Source organism: Bos javanicus, chromosome 2 (assembly GCF_032452875.1).
Source record: "Bos javanicus breed banteng chromosome 2, ARS-OSU_banteng_1.0, whole genome shotgun sequence".
Lineage (NCBI taxonomy): Eukaryota > Metazoa > Chordata > Mammalia > Artiodactyla > Bovidae > Bos > Bos javanicus.
Genome location: NC_083869.1, coordinates 26,681,536 through 26,696,670, shown reverse-complemented (window position 1 = coordinate 26,696,670; position 15,135 = coordinate 26,681,536). Strand labels below are relative to the sequence as shown.

The 15,135-nt window shown below is 37.6% G+C and overlaps 2 protein-coding genes across 4 annotated transcripts in view; both read left to right on the top strand.

Moving 5' to 3' along the window:
* The first annotated feature begins 62 nt into the window (after positions 1–62).
* Positions 63–15,135, top strand: part of KLHL23 (kelch like family member 23) — a 49,636-nt gene continuing 34,563 nt past the window's right edge. The window contains exons 1-3 of one of the 2 annotated variants that reach the window (XR_009740227.1): positions 63–152; positions 774–807; positions 1,844–2,014. Coding sequence is in view for 1 of the 2 variants with exons in the window: in XM_061435788.1 (XP_061291772.1) it covers positions 1,978–2,014 (37 nt within the window). In the remaining variant the exon portion in view is untranslated. Of the gene's footprint in view, positions 153–773; positions 808–1,843; positions 2,015–15,135 lie in introns of those variants that run through there. The other variant, XM_061435788.1, reaches the window with a different exon arrangement.
* PHOSPHO2 (phosphatase, orphan 2) lies at positions 1,924–5,537 on the top strand. Of its 2 annotated transcripts, XM_061435863.1 has the most exons (3): positions 1,926–2,014; positions 2,395–2,529; positions 4,775–5,537. In XM_061435863.1, the coding sequence occupies exon 3, from the start codon at positions 4,801–4,803 to the stop codon at positions 5,524–5,526; it is 726 nt and encodes a 241-aa protein (XP_061291847.1). In that variant the 5' UTR covers positions 1,926–2,014; positions 2,395–2,529; positions 4,775–4,800; the 3' UTR covers positions 5,527–5,537. The 2 variants fall into 2 exon arrangements, with proteins under 2 accessions (XP_061291837.1, XP_061291847.1); XM_061435853.1 differs by lacking the exon at positions 2,395–2,529 and having other exon boundaries at positions 1,924–2,014.

The window sequence follows — 15,135 nt, the reverse complement described above, 5'->3', positions numbered from 1 at the left end:
ACTATAGGTCTGGAGAAGGGAGATTGCGCCTGCGCGGAAAGTCGAGGCCGGGTGTACGAGTGGCCCTCTTTTTCAGGCACCCGGACGAGGCAGGAGGACAGAGTACGCGGGAGCGGCGCCGAGTCTAGTATGGCTGCGGATCCCTGGCCTGGGTCAGTGAGGAGTCCTAGGGACCCGGCCGCGCTCGGCCTGGTGCTCCCATCGTCATCCTACCCCGCGGGAAACGACACCAAACTAGGTTCCAGCCCGTTTTCGGGATGTACCGGGCAGGTGTGTGGGAGAACGAGGCCTGGGCTTGACATGTGTGGCCCCCGGATCTTCTCACGGGAGTAAGGGCAAAGCCCCGCTCCATTAACTGTGGATACTCAAGAATTAATTGACAGAAAATCTATTTTTAAATACTTTGGTTTCTAAGGCATGGTCCGGGCTAGATGGGGCGTAATTGCTTTTTTTAATCGGAATGTTAAAACTTGGATTGAAATATTCATGTTAGGACCTTTAAGAAATCTTTAATCGCTCGGTAAATACAGTATACTAAATTGAATGTATTTGGAGGACTAGTCAGACCTCTAAGGATACAGAAACTGTTAAGAGTGGATACAGACTTGATTTCAAAAGATCCTTTCCTAACAAATCGAGGTACAAATGATTACAAGCTAGCTGGTTAGGACACATACACATTAGGCATCAAATTGGAGCTGCTCAATTTGGTAAGGGAGGTAAGATTTTTAGTCACTGAAGTTCTAACACATAGTTCTACTATTTTTCATCAGGTTTTCTATCAGATGATCCATCGTAATAATGCTGGTAAGTATGAAAGGATTAATAAAAATACTTGTTGACAGAAATATAGTTTTGCACATATAACATTGGTGGGTTTTTGGAAGCATAGTTTTAAAAAAGTCAGAAACTGGCAAGAGAGAGATTTTACTCTGCTTGCATGCTAACAACTTAGCCTGCCACAGTTTTGTAGAAGATGCAGCCCCCTGGATAGGTGATGAATTACAGCAGTAGCCAGAATATCAGTAATTTTGCCCCAGTTGCCATAGGATGCATGCCTTTCAAAACTGTTCGCTCTACATAACATTTTTGAGACAACAGTCCAGAGCAAAGGGCAGTGAGTACCTTGCTTACAAGATATGCAGAACCACTAGAGACCCAAGGAGATTACCTCTCAACAAAATTCTGTGGAATTTTAACTAAATTGGTTACAAAAAGTATTGAATCTTACAAGATTTGGTGTCAGTAATTTGCCAGTTTGGCATAATGTTCAGTTATGATTTGACTTAATAGCACTTGGTTCTAACTGGTCCATGGATCTTTACAGCCAAGTGTATCTAAAATTATTTACCCCCTATGACCTCCACTCCTTTTTTTTCCCCTTTGTTGTGAAATTAAGAAGGTAGCATATGCACTTTGAAACAGAGCTTAAATTATTCCAGGGGGTGGGGGGGGGACACCTTTATTACAAAATAAGTGTAGAAACTGCAGTTGATGCTACCACTGTATACAGATATTTCTTTTTTAAAAACAAAAATGAGATTATACTGTAAACACTCTTTTGTGACTTAATTTGAACATCTTAACCTTTTCCTACTGAAATAAATGTTCTGTTATGTGACTATCATGTGCACGTCTTATTTAAGCAGTTTCCTATTCTTGTATGTAGTTTCTAGTTTTCATTATTGGAACTTATATTCACATAATATTCCCTGTTTTGTATTTAAACTTTTTGTTTAAACAAAATTTTATTTCTCCCATTGCCAGTGGGTAATTTTCTGATGTAAAAGAAAGCATATTAGAAAACATAAATTTTAAAATGTCTTAAATACTTTTATTTTAGAATTTAAGAAGTCTTCATTCCTTTGCTCCAAACCAGAAGACTTTTCCCCCTGCATGTAGCATAGGAGTAATGTTGGTTAGAAACTGGCTGGTGTTTAAAGCTGAAGATAGTCATGACTATTTAACCTAAGCTGTATGCTGAAGGAAGATTGTCTTGGAAATACTAAATTGGGTAAGTATTTTTTTAAAAAAAGGTTTGTGTTGAGTGGTGGGGAAAAAAACTAATAGAAAAGGATCTGAAATTAGGAAAAGTACCGTTGATAAAAATTAATAGCAGTGAAACTGAGTTAACACAGTTGGAACTTTGTTAACTTCAGGTTTATGATACATCTTACTTGGAGGTTAATATTGCAGGGATTTTAGTAACTTGTGGCTGATTAAATCTAGGCTTGAAACACTTTTCAACCCACGGTGAGTTACATTTGCAAAAATTTTTTAAATTATGTATAAATTCAGAATGCCTAAAAAGCATTTTAATTTAAAATGTGATTAGGTGCAGTTCTAATGGGATTGTCAGCTGTGCTTTATTGTTATTTATTATATTGTTTCTAGGGAAAGTGAATTCTGCACTTAAATCTCTGAAAGCCAATCAGAGACCCCTGGATAGACATTTAGAGATTGAAGGATCCAGACTATCAGAATATTTTATGCCATCTAAAGGCATACACCAGGAGATACAACCTCTAGGTTAGTTATTCTCCAGATATTCTAAATTGAGAGACCAAAAATGCTTACTTGTATATGAGTCATGAGCTCTAGTCTCAGTTTCAACTACTGGATATCTATCATTATAAACCAGAGAAAACATATAGATATGATTATGTGTGGCTCAGATGGTAAAGAATGTGCCTGCAGTGTGGGAGACCAGGGTTTGATCCCTGGGTTGGGAAGATCCCCTGGAGAAGGAAATGGCAAACCACTCCAGTATTCTTGCCTGGAAAATCCCTTGGCCTGAGGAGCCTGGCAGGCTACAGCCCATGGGGTTGCAAAGAGTCAGACACAACTGAGCAACTTTACTTCACTCACATGTAGATAAATATCATGTTTTCTATTTTTAATTGATCTCTTCTTTTTTCTTTTTGATGAGTTTCTTCATTTTTCATTTTGAAACTTCTTACTAAAACCTCATAAAGGTTGTAAAGTAGATCAGATACAATATCATGGTTAGTGTGTACATTGAAATTAATCAGTGTTTTTATATTTAACATCTTTTCATCAAATTGGCTTACTTAGTATTTTATTTTTAAACTGATTAATAGTCTTTATTCTATTTCTTAGGCACTAGAATGTGTTACTAAAGCATGAACTTTGGAATCAGGCAAACTTGAATCCAAATTCTAGCTCTGCCATTTAACTAATACTTAACCAACTTAATACTTGAGCTCCTGTTTACATATCTTTTGGTGTGCTTAGAAGCTCAGTCACGTCTGACTCTTTGTAACCCCATCGACTGTAGCCCACCAGGCTCTTCTGTCCATGGGGATTCTCGAGGCAAGAATACTGGTGTGGGTTGCCATGCCCTCCTCCAGGAGGGGTTCTTCTCAACCCAGGAATCGAACCCAGGTCTCCCACATTGCAGGCTGATTCTTTACTGTCTTTGAGCCACCAGGGAAGCCCTTACATATCTTTAAGATGAAGATAATAATTCCTACTAAATGAGCTTCTGACAGTTAAATGAGATGGTGAAATTGTGAGGTTTTTAGTCCAATGTCTTAGTCCAGATAGCTCAAAAAATATCAGTTACTCTTTAGAAAAAAAATTTTTTTTTGTTTACAGACATTAATTGCAGCTTTTCCTGAGAATTCTGTATAATTACCTTTTTTACATGATGGTATTCATTCATACCATCTATGACCAGTTTATTCTTTCCTTTTATCTTGAAATTTACAGCTAATGATCTTCACTATCTTTTAATGAAAACAGAGACTTGAGTAATTGTCATATCAAAAGCAGTGTGATTGCTCATGTATATCCAGATTATTTGGCACTCCAGAGTTAAGAGGAAATATAAATAAATGTGGTTTTGTTAACACATGTTATTTCTAGTCTGGGAGAATTTAATCCACTTCCAGTTCACGTAATTTGAGAATTTCATGTACAGCATCAAGCAACCATTTGATTAACATTGGCAATGATTTAAAGCTAAAAACCTTTTTAGAAAATTTATTTAAGGTTTACAAGATTTCACATTATGTTAAATGTGGTCAGAATTTTGGTTAGTTCACAGAGAATCTGTATTGTACATGACCTATTATTTAGTATGAAGATTACTGTAAATATTTTAAACTAATAAGTTTGTGATCGATAATTTAAAGACAATAAGAATGACTGGCCTACATTTTTCTTGTCTAATTTTACAACTTTTCTGAATTAAACTTTAAGGGAATAATTGTTTAATTTCTTCTCTCATTGAATTGCTCTATAGTTTAGTTCTGAGTGCTCAAAGAATCACTTCCTCAGGAACACAATAATATGAATATCCTTTTTAGATATTCTGTTTTCCATTCATTTAACATACTCAGATATAAACTTTGTTTCTTAGGAAAAAGTGCTTAAATAGTGGGTCTTAACAGTGCTTGGTCTTTTTAATTTGTTTATATTCATCCTTTGTTTTTTAGCAGATCAAGAGTTGTTAAATAGGTAACTATAGCTAAGTTGGGCTTCCTTGGTGGCTCAGATGATAAGGAATCTGCCTGCAAAGTGAGAGACCCAGGTTCCATCCCAGGCGGGAAGATCCCCTGGAGGAGGGCATGGCTACCCACTCCAGGGTTCTTGCCTGGAGAATTCCATGGACAGAGGAGCCTGGCGGGCTACAGTCCATGAAGTTGCAAAGAGTCAGACACGACTGAGTCACTAATACTCTCACACTTCATCTCATAGCTAGATACATAAAACAACATATGTTTAGGAAATAATATTTCTTCTTTTCCAGGGTAACCCAAATCTGTTTCTGGAACCATGAAAATTTTGTTGGTTTTTGACTTTGACAATACAATCATAGATGATAATAGTGACACCTGGATTGTACAATGTGCTCCAGAGAAAAAGCTTCCTCTTGAACTGAAAGATTCTTACAAAAAGGGATTTTGGACAGAATTTATGGGCAGAGTCTTTAAGTATTTGGGAGATGAAGGTGTAAGAGAAGATGAAATGAAGAGAGCAATGATATCAATGCCTTTCACTCCAGGGATGGTGGAACTTTTAAACTTTATAAGAAAGAACAAGAATAAATTTGACTGCATCATTATTTCAGATTCAAATTCAGTCTTCATAGATTGGGTTTTAGAAGCTACCAATTTTCATGATGTGTTTGATAAAGTGTTTACAAATCCAGCAGCATTTGATAGCAATGGTCATCTCACTGTGGAAAAACATCACACTCATTCTTGCACTCGGTGCCCCCAAAATCTTTGCAAAAATGTAGTTTTGGTAGAATTTGTAGGTGAGCAGTTACAACAAGGAGTGAATTATACACGAATTGTTTATATAGGTGACGGAGGAAATGATGTCTGTCCAGTAACTTTTTTAAAGAAGAACGATATTGCTATGCCACGGAAGGGATATGCTTTACAGAAAACTCTTTATAGGATGTGTCAAAACCTTGAGCCTATGGAATCTTCTGTTGTATCTTGGTCTTCAGGTGTTGAAATAATTTCTTATTTACAATTTCTAATAAAGGAATAATTAGCCAACAATTGAAATGTGTATCAGTTAAGATTAGATACAGCAGCATAAAACTCCAAATAAGGATTTAAAAAAAGAGAAGAAGTTTTTCCTCTCACTTAAAAGAATTTCAGAATTTAGTATCTCAAAGTCTGTTTGCTCTACCAACCTCAGCACTTGGCTTCTAACTCATGATCCAAGATTGCTGTTCAAACTCCATCTGTCACATCAACATTCTGGCCAACAAGGAGGATAGTGAGAGAGAAAGTTGCAACCTCATTTAAATTTCATTGGCCAAAACTTACAATACCTAACTACAAGGAAGGATGAAAAATGTAGCTTTTATTCAAGATGGTCATATGCCTAGGAAAAATTGGGGGAAAATGGAGTACAAAATTGAGGTAAGTGCAGCTAGTGGTTTCTACCAAAGATGGTTAATAGATAGATTGTATTCTTAAATTTATTCCCAGAGAGAATAGTCTGAGTTTCACTTAGGTATTTATTTCCAAAGCATATCTTAGCAGTTACAGATCTTAAAAATATAACCTAATTCTTAATTCACATAAGAATTCACTAGTTCCAAATCAATTCATTTTAGAGATAAGAATTCAGTATCTTGCCCCAGACCAATTTCACAATTTCCTTTTGAAATGAAATACATATGAATGTTCTTCAAATATTTTATTTTTTTTAACTTTAACTTTGTATATTTGGAATACAAATGAACAAGGGAAATTCACACAATTGATAAATGATAAGTAATATGCTTTGGGTGTAGGAGATAACTGCAAATCCCACTTCTCAGAAAACTTTGAACAATGCATTTTATAAAAAGAAAAAAATTACTACAAATAAAATGATTACCAAAATGGAGAACGAACAGTTTATGTAAAGGATAAGACCTCTGAAACAAAATCACTCATGCTAAAACTGTTGCTGAACATTATAAGTTCAAATGATACTTAACTTTCTAAATCTTTGAAAGGCCAGATATTTTAAATTTAAATCATCATCACAGACTATAACTCCAGAATGCTGATTTAATCAGTATGTTATTACTGTTTGGCAGTTAAGTATTGAGTGATGCAATACATAATTTGTAGGAATATTTAGCATTTAAGAAACTTTTTTATTTAGGGATATTAGCAAAATGTCAACTGACCTAGAAAGTTTTGTAGTACCATGTTAATTCTAGGTTCACATGTTATAGGCATAAATATTCATTATATAATAATATTAGGATTTTCTTTTCCATATGGAAAGCTCTAGAAATAAAAATGTTCAATGTACTTTTATGGGAAAAAATTGGTACTCTTATTTTTTTCCAAGTTGAGAAAGTAAACTTTGTCTTGCTTTAAATTAATAGGTTAGATTATGTTGAAACACTGTTATAAATTGGGATTTCTCTACAAGTTGAAGCCAGTAACAGATGATAAATTATAGATGTTAAAAAAAAAAAAAAAGACTTTCTTCTATAGTTGTTGTAGATCAAGTAATTTGGACCAGATCTTCTACAGATTGCATCTGGAAAGCTGATAGCTGAACAGATTTTTAAAATATCTGCTTAAAGACAAGAGAGAGCTGATGATGATAAACAATTACTAAGGAACCCCAAAAACTTAGGTAGTGAGCTGCTTTTACCTGAAAGGGCTGGGCATTCTCTGAATGGCATCTGAGATACTGAGTGGCTGTCTTGACAATCTTAATGGGACCTGGGGCAAGAGGTATTGAAGTATGAGGACTGTACTGATAAACCCTTGCTCTTTGAATAATGATCCCAAAAGGCTGCGCATGATGTGTAACAGTGACCTGCTTGCTTCTTACTTAACAGAAGTAAGCGGGGCTTCAAAGGGTAGGCAGCTCACTTCTGAATACTCTCAATCCCTGAAATTGGCCTGAAGTTATCTACCATTTTTAGAGTTCCCAGATGCTTGGCTAAAGCAAATTTGAACTGTCTTATGAGGAAGGTACTATCCTTAGTATGGTGAGCAGTCTTATCAGGTAACCCCCCATAATCTCTGTAAGCTGGTCTTGGCTCTGTGTGTGTGGAGAAGGTCTATCACCTTCTAATCAATGCATTACCACAAAGATGATGGGATATATTATTAATGTGTCTATCATTGTATCAGATTCTTATGCTTATCTTCTTAAGAAACTCTCTCCCTTGGTGATTTTGAAGAAGCAAGCTGCCATGTTGTGAACTGGCCTTCCGAGAGGGCCACGTGGCAAACAACTGAGGGTGGCCTCTAGCTAATAACAAGAAGTAGGTCTTGGGTCCAAAAGTCTGCAGAGAACTGAGTACTGCAACCATGTGAGTCTGGATAGTGGAACCTCAGCTGAGATCACAGCTCAGGCTAACAGCTTGATTTAGCCTTGTAAGAAAGACCCTGAAACAGGCCCCTTTGAGCTATGCCTGGACTCCTGATCTACAGAATATTGTTCAGTTGCTAAGTTGTGTCTGACTCTTTGTGACCCCATGGACCGCAGCATGCCAGACTTCCCTGTCCACCATCTCCCAGAGTTTGCTTAGGCTTGTGTCCATTGAGTTGGTGATGCCATCCAAACATCTTATCCTCTGTCATCCCCATCTCCTGCCTTTGATTTTTCCCAGCATCAGGGTCTTTTCCAGTGAGTCAGCTCTTCACATCAGGTGGCGAAAGTATTGGAGCTTCAACTTCAGCATCAGTCCTTCCAATGAATATGCAGGGTTAATTTCCTTTAGGATTGACAGATTTGATCCCCTTGCTGTCCGAGGGACTCTCAAGAGTCTTCTCTAGCACTACAATTCAAAAGCATCAACTCTTTAGTGCTCAGCCTTCTTTATGGTCTGACTCTCACATCAATACATGACTGTTGTCTTTGCTTTTTAATACACTGTCTAGGTTTGTCATAGCCTTCCTTTCAAGGAGCAGGCATCTTTTAATTTTGTGGCTGCATTCACCATCTGCAGTGACTTTGGAGTCCAAGAAAATAAAATCTGTCACTGCTGCTTTTTCCCCTTCTGTTTGCTGTGAAATGATGGGATTAGGTGCCATGATCTTAGTTTTTTGAATGTTTAAGCCAGCTTTTTCACTCTTCTTTCACCATCAAGAGGCTCTCTAGTTCCTCTTCACTTTCTGCCATTAGAGTGGTATCATCTGCATATCTGAGGTTATTGATATTTCTCCTGGCAATTTTGATTCCAGCTTGTGACTTACCCAGCCTGGCATTTTGCATGATGTACTCTGCATATGAGTTCAATAAAAAGGGTGACAATATACAGCCCAATTTTGAATCAATCAAATTGTCAGGTTGTTCCATGTAACGTTCTGTTGCTTCTTGCCCTACATACAGGTTTCTCAGGAGATGGAAGGTAATCTGGTATTCCCATCTCTGATAATTTGCCACAGTTTGTTGTGATCCACACAGTCAAAGGCTTTAGTGTAGTCAATGAAGCAGAAATAGATGTTTATCTGGAATTCCCTTGCTTTCTCTATGATCCAACGAATGTTGGCAGTTTGGCCTCTGGTACCTTTGCCTTTTCTAAACCCAACTTGTACATCTGGAATTTTTCAGTTCACATACTCCCGAAACCTAGCTTGAAGGATTTTCAGCATAAACGTGCTAGCATGTGAAATGAGTGCACTTATCCAGTAGTTTGAACATTCTTTGGCACTGCCCTTCTTTGGAAATGGAATGAAAACTGACCTTTTCCAGTTCTGTGGCCACTGCTGAGTTTTCCAAATTTTCTGACATATTGAGTGCAGCACTTTAACAGCATCATCTTTTAGGATTTGAAATAGCTTAACTAGAATTCCATCACCTCCGCTAGCTTTGTTTGTAGTAAGACCCGCATGGTTTCACACTCTAGGATGTCTCATTCCCTAGGTGAGTGACCATACCTTTGTGTTTATCCCGGTCATTATAGAACATATGAGATAATGTACATTGTTTGAATATGCTAAGTTTGTGGTAATACTGTTTGTAGCAATGCCAAATTAATGCAGTAGGTTGCAAAATCTAAACAGTTTTCTAAGTATATTGTAGGGCACATGGTAAAAAGTAGCCACTACTACTACTACTACTACTACTACTACTAAGTTGTTTCAGTCGTCTCCGACTCTGTGCGACCCCATAGACGGCAGCCCACCAGGCTCCCCCGTCCCTGGGATTCTCCAGGCAAGAACACTGGAGTGGGTTGCCATTTCCTTCTCCAATGCATGGAAGTGAAAAGTGAAAGTGAAGTCGCTCAGTCGGGTCTGACTCTTAGCGACCCCATGGACTGCAGCCTACCAGACTCCTCCATCCATGGGATTTTCCAGGCAAGAGTACTGGAGTGGGGTGCCATTGCCTTCTCCAAAAAGTAGCCACACCAATAGATAAAAATGAACACCAGCAGAAGCTTTTACTTAAACGTATCTGCATGAGCTTCAGGAATTGGGAGTTTTCAGACACTAATCTTATGAGAATTTTGGCACAGCTGAAAATTACATAATTTGGAAATACTAGAACTAAAATTACCATGACTAAAATTAGAATCTTGATGGATGGATTTGATAATAGAACAGGCATAGCTCAAGAGAGAACTAGTGAATAAACACAAGTTAGAAAATACACGAATACGGTAGAGAAAGACAAAACAATGAAAATGCAGAAGAGAAATTAAGAGGTAGAAGATATAGCAGGATCTAACATAGGAAATTGGTGTCTTGGGAAGAAAGAAGAAAATGAAACAAGCAATATATTTGAAGATAATGACTGAGAACCTTATAAAGCTGATGAAAGACATCAAACCACACGTTCAAGAGTTCTTATGAACCCCAAACAGGAAAATGAAAACCACATGAAATCACATCCTTTTAAAACTACCAATAATCTATGATGGAAAAAGCATAAAGCAACTAGAGGGGGGGAAAAGATGACTTTGAAAGGAGTAATTTATAACAGCTGATATTTTCTTTTTTTCCTTAAATGTTTGATAAAGTAGAAGAGTGAAGACATCTAGACCTGGAGTTCTCTTTATTGGAAGATTTTTAACTACTCGTTCAATTTCCTTAATTGTTTATAGATTCAGGTTGTATAGTATTTCTTGAGTAAGCTTTGGCAGTGTGTGACAGTGTTTGTTATCTTTTGCTGAATAGTAAATTACCTCAGAATTTGACAGGTTACAACTCAGCATTAGTTATCTCACAGTTTCTTTGGCACAGGGGCACTTAACTGGGTTATTCTGGCTCAGGATCTCAGGTCAGGATGTCCCCTCCAGCTCTAGTCATATGAAAGCTTGACTAGAGCTGAAGGATCTGCTTGCAAGGTGGCTGGCTTACACAGTTTTTGGCAGGAAGCCTCAGTTTCTCACTGATTGTTTTTAGGAATCTCAACTTTTTGCTGACTGTTGGCAGAAGGTCTCAATTTCCAACCACGTGGGTGTCTTCAAAGTGTTGCTTGAATGTCCTAAAGGCATAGTTTCCTGCCAAGTGACCAATCCAAGAAAGAGGGCAAAGAGGAAACCACAGTGCCTTTGTGACGTAGCCTCAGAAATCAAACGTCATCAATTCCACCATGTTTTATTTGTTAAACCAGTACAAAGTCAGGCCCACAGTCAAAGGGAGGGGAATTAAACTCTACTTTTGAGGGAGGAGTTGAAGGGTGTTGGATATGCTTTTAAGCCAGTAAAGTGTCTCTCAAGGACTTTGTCCGTTTCATGTGAAATTTATGGGCATAAAGTTTTTCGTAATACTGCCCTATCAGTCCTTTAATTTTGCAGTGAACACATGGATACCTGCTGTCTAGATTTTATATTAACATTTTACTCTGCTTATTTTATCACATTCCTGTCCATTCCTCTATCTAGCCATCTTTTTAATGTTTTTCTTCTTCCTCTTTTAACATAAGCATTTTTTGTCCCCTTTCCTTTGTTTCCCAGTGTAAAAAAACCGTGGGCTTCTCTGGCTTCAGTTGGAACTTAGATCTTTTCCAGCTCTGTGTGACCTCTGGGAATAACCTAATTTGTGATGGTCTTGGGATCATTCTTTGCCAGACTTACAGTGTTTCACCCTACACATGTGTGTCTTAGTCACACCATAGAGTCAAGGGGACAGTTCCTCCTACAGATTTCTGAAACTCTTTCTCCATTTAGCTCCTTCCTGTCTGGTACTCTGTCCTACAAATTGCAGCCAGTTCAACCTCCCCAAACTTACCTCCAACTCCTCGACTCAGTGAAACTACTGTGGTCTGCTTGGGATTCCCCTTGCCTGCACCTCAGGCTGGAAAATGTCTCCAGGCAGAAATGCAGGCAATTATAGGACTTACCTCATTTGTTTTCTCTTCTCTTATGGATCACATTCCTGTGCTGCCTGTTGTTCAGTGCCTGGAAACTCCTATTTCATATATTTTGTCAAGTTTTCTTATTGTTTATAGTGGGGTGGTTAGACCAGTCCCAGTTCCTCCAGAAACAGAAATTGTAGTATCTCATTTTTAATTCCTAATTTAACGTGATTAAAAGCTCTGCTCTAGGTTAGACCAATTTGAATTCTAGCCCTGGATTGGGCTAATCCTGGCCTCCAAACATCTCAATTTTCTTATCCTTTATGTGGAGATGATAATGGTACCTGCCACCCCTAAGATTGTTGTAAAGATATACTGAATTGGACATGCTAGTAGCTTATTATGGCTGCTCTTAACAAAGTAACACAACCTGGGTAGCTTAAAACACTCACAGTTCCAGAGGCTAAAAACGCAGACAGTTTCACTGGGCTCAAACTGGGTGTCAGCAGGGCAACCCTCCATTGAAGACTTGAGGGGAGAATCTGTTGTTTCTTCCAGCTTCTAGTGGCTGCCTGCTCTCTTTGGCTGTGGCTGCATCATCTTCCCAGTCTTTACCTTCATGACCACATTGCTGTCTCCTCTTCTGTCTATGTCAAGTCTCCCTCTGCCCTGTTCTTATAAGGACACTTTTAATTGCATTCAGAGCCTAACTAGATAATCCAGGACAATCTCCCCAAGTCAGAATCCTTAACTTCCATCTCTAAAGACCCATTTTCCTTACTGTTCACTCGCTCGGTCATGTCCAACTCTTTGCGACCATTTGTGGGTTCCAGGGAACATTTATGGGCTCCAGGGAACATTTATGGGTTCCAGGGATTAGGACTTGATATCTTTTGGTGGCCATTATTCAGCCTATTACGGGTAATAAAGCATTTTGCACACAATCAATCAGTGCTAATAGTCAATATATTTAGCAACTACTACAGCACAGGAACCAGCTAATAAAAACAGAAGTGCCAAACAAGAATGGATGCTGGCCACAACCATAACAGTGTCTGGATCTGAATAGAAGTGTTGCACTTGTCATTTATGCCAGCACCTCACACACGTAGTATATACTCAATGTTAGTTCACTGAGGTCCAACTTTATTAAGTTAGTTCTATTTCCTATTTTTTAAATGTCTGGACATGTCCTTTGCTCATTTATGTATAAGATCTGTGTTCTGCTTATCTGTTTTTCTGAGCACTTTGTATATGGAAGATACTAATATTGTTATATCTGTGATAAATATTGTTTGTATTATATTAATATTGTGTTCATCTTTTCTAAACCTTGTTTTATTATTTCTAGATAATTTGTTCTTAATCTTTATTTAAAAATATAAACGTCTAAATTTAGTATGTGCCTTATTATCCATTAGATTATGTTAGATTTAATGAAACAAATATATTGATACACACTAATTAGGATTTTTTAAAGGTAGTATTCTTGTTCTCTAAAAATTTTCCTTTGAAAGCAAAAGAATCTCTGTTTCCCTCAAAGCTAAGCAGATTTTCCATGGCCAATTTTATTATACTAAACTGTGAGCTTATAGAGATGCTAGAATTAAAAATAGAAATTAAGAAAGACTATTTATATCATAATAGGATTGGGCAGAGAAGTAGAGGAACTTCTGTTCTTCAAAGGAGACTCTAGGATAGCCATGGTAGGCAGAATTCTAAAATGGTCCCTGAGATGTCCCATGCCCTGGTGTACATGCTAAACATAATCCTTAGTACTGTGAATTTGATGTATTTTACCACTATGATTAGGTTATGGTTTATGGCAAATTGACTTTAAAGTAGAATGTCTGGGTTGGACCTGACCTAAACACACGAGCCCTTTAAAAGCAGAGAGTTTTCCTGGCTGGTAGCGGAAAAGGAAGTCAGTGATTCAAACCACAAGAAAGATTCAACATGCCCTGGCTGGTTTAAAGATGGAAGAAGGCATATAATGAGGAATGTGGACAGCCTGTAGAGCTGAGAGCAGCCTCTGGCTGACAGCCAACAAAGAAACAGGGACTACAATCCTACAATAAACTGCAAGGAAATGAATTCTGCCACCAGTCATGCGAGTCTGGAAGAGGACTGTGAGCCCCAGATGAGAAACACAGCCCAGGCTGGCACCTTGATTTCAGCCTGCTGAGACCCTGAGCTGAGAACCCAGCCACACTGCCCAGATTTTTGACCTACAGATACTTGTGACAATGTTTTTGTGTTGTTTTAAACTGCTAAATTTGTCTTAATTTGTTACATAGCAGTAAAAACTAACACAATAGCTAATCTCAAGGAAAAGTCTGATTTTCATACACATAGCTCTTTTGTAATTATGTGTTTGGCAATTTAAACTATAAAGTAACAAATTACTTTTTATTCTTCTGACCAGACACTGAACATCATTGTGACCTATGGAGAGATGCTCCTAAAAATGTCTCTGCCTTTGAGAGTTTAACAGAGACTTAATTTTTCCTGCTAATGTGTTTTCTAATTTTTTATAATGTGACTTTACTTCTTTAAAAAGAAAAATAAATTTAAAGAAATCAAGACCTCCTGAGACAGAGCACACCCTATAACCCTAAGCTGTTCACACAGGACCGGCTGCACGTAATTTGTGAGACCCAGAACACAGTGAAAATATGAAACCTCTTGTTCAAAGATTATTAAGGATTCCAAGACAGCAAAGCATTAAACCAAGAGTGGGATCCTTCTGACTGCACAGGTCACACATGCAGCCAAATCTGTGCCCAGACCTTCTCCAGCAACTTCCAGATAAAAACTTTGCCAAGCACTGCTTACTACTGTCCAGACGCCCCAGTGCTGCTTCACTGCTTGGGTGACATTTGCAAAGTAATTGCTTATAATGTCACTATACACCAAATCCTTTCAGAATTTTCCCCAAATGTGTTTGTATATATGTATGTGTGTGTGTGTCTATTATATATGTATATATATATGTGCTCTTTGATATAGATGGATTATTCTTATAATTGTCATATTGCTTTTATCACTTAAAATTATAGCCTAAGTATTTACCTGTATTAATATTCTTTAAGGTTAAAATTTTTAATTTAAATGTACATTTTTGCACTTTAAATGGAATGAAGAGATTAAAAAAGAAAGAATGGTAAAGAGGAAGGAAGAAAGGAAAAGAGGGAGGGAGGGAAGTTGGGAGGAAGGAAAATAGGAAAGATCCTTGTCCTTTAAGGAATCCATATAATAAAAGAACAGTATTGAAGTCTGACATGGTTACTGTATTAGGAAGGTATAAGCTACAAGCTATTAGGAAAGTATACGCTATAAACTACTGTATTAGGAAAGTATATAACAGGGCTTCCCTATTAGCTCAGT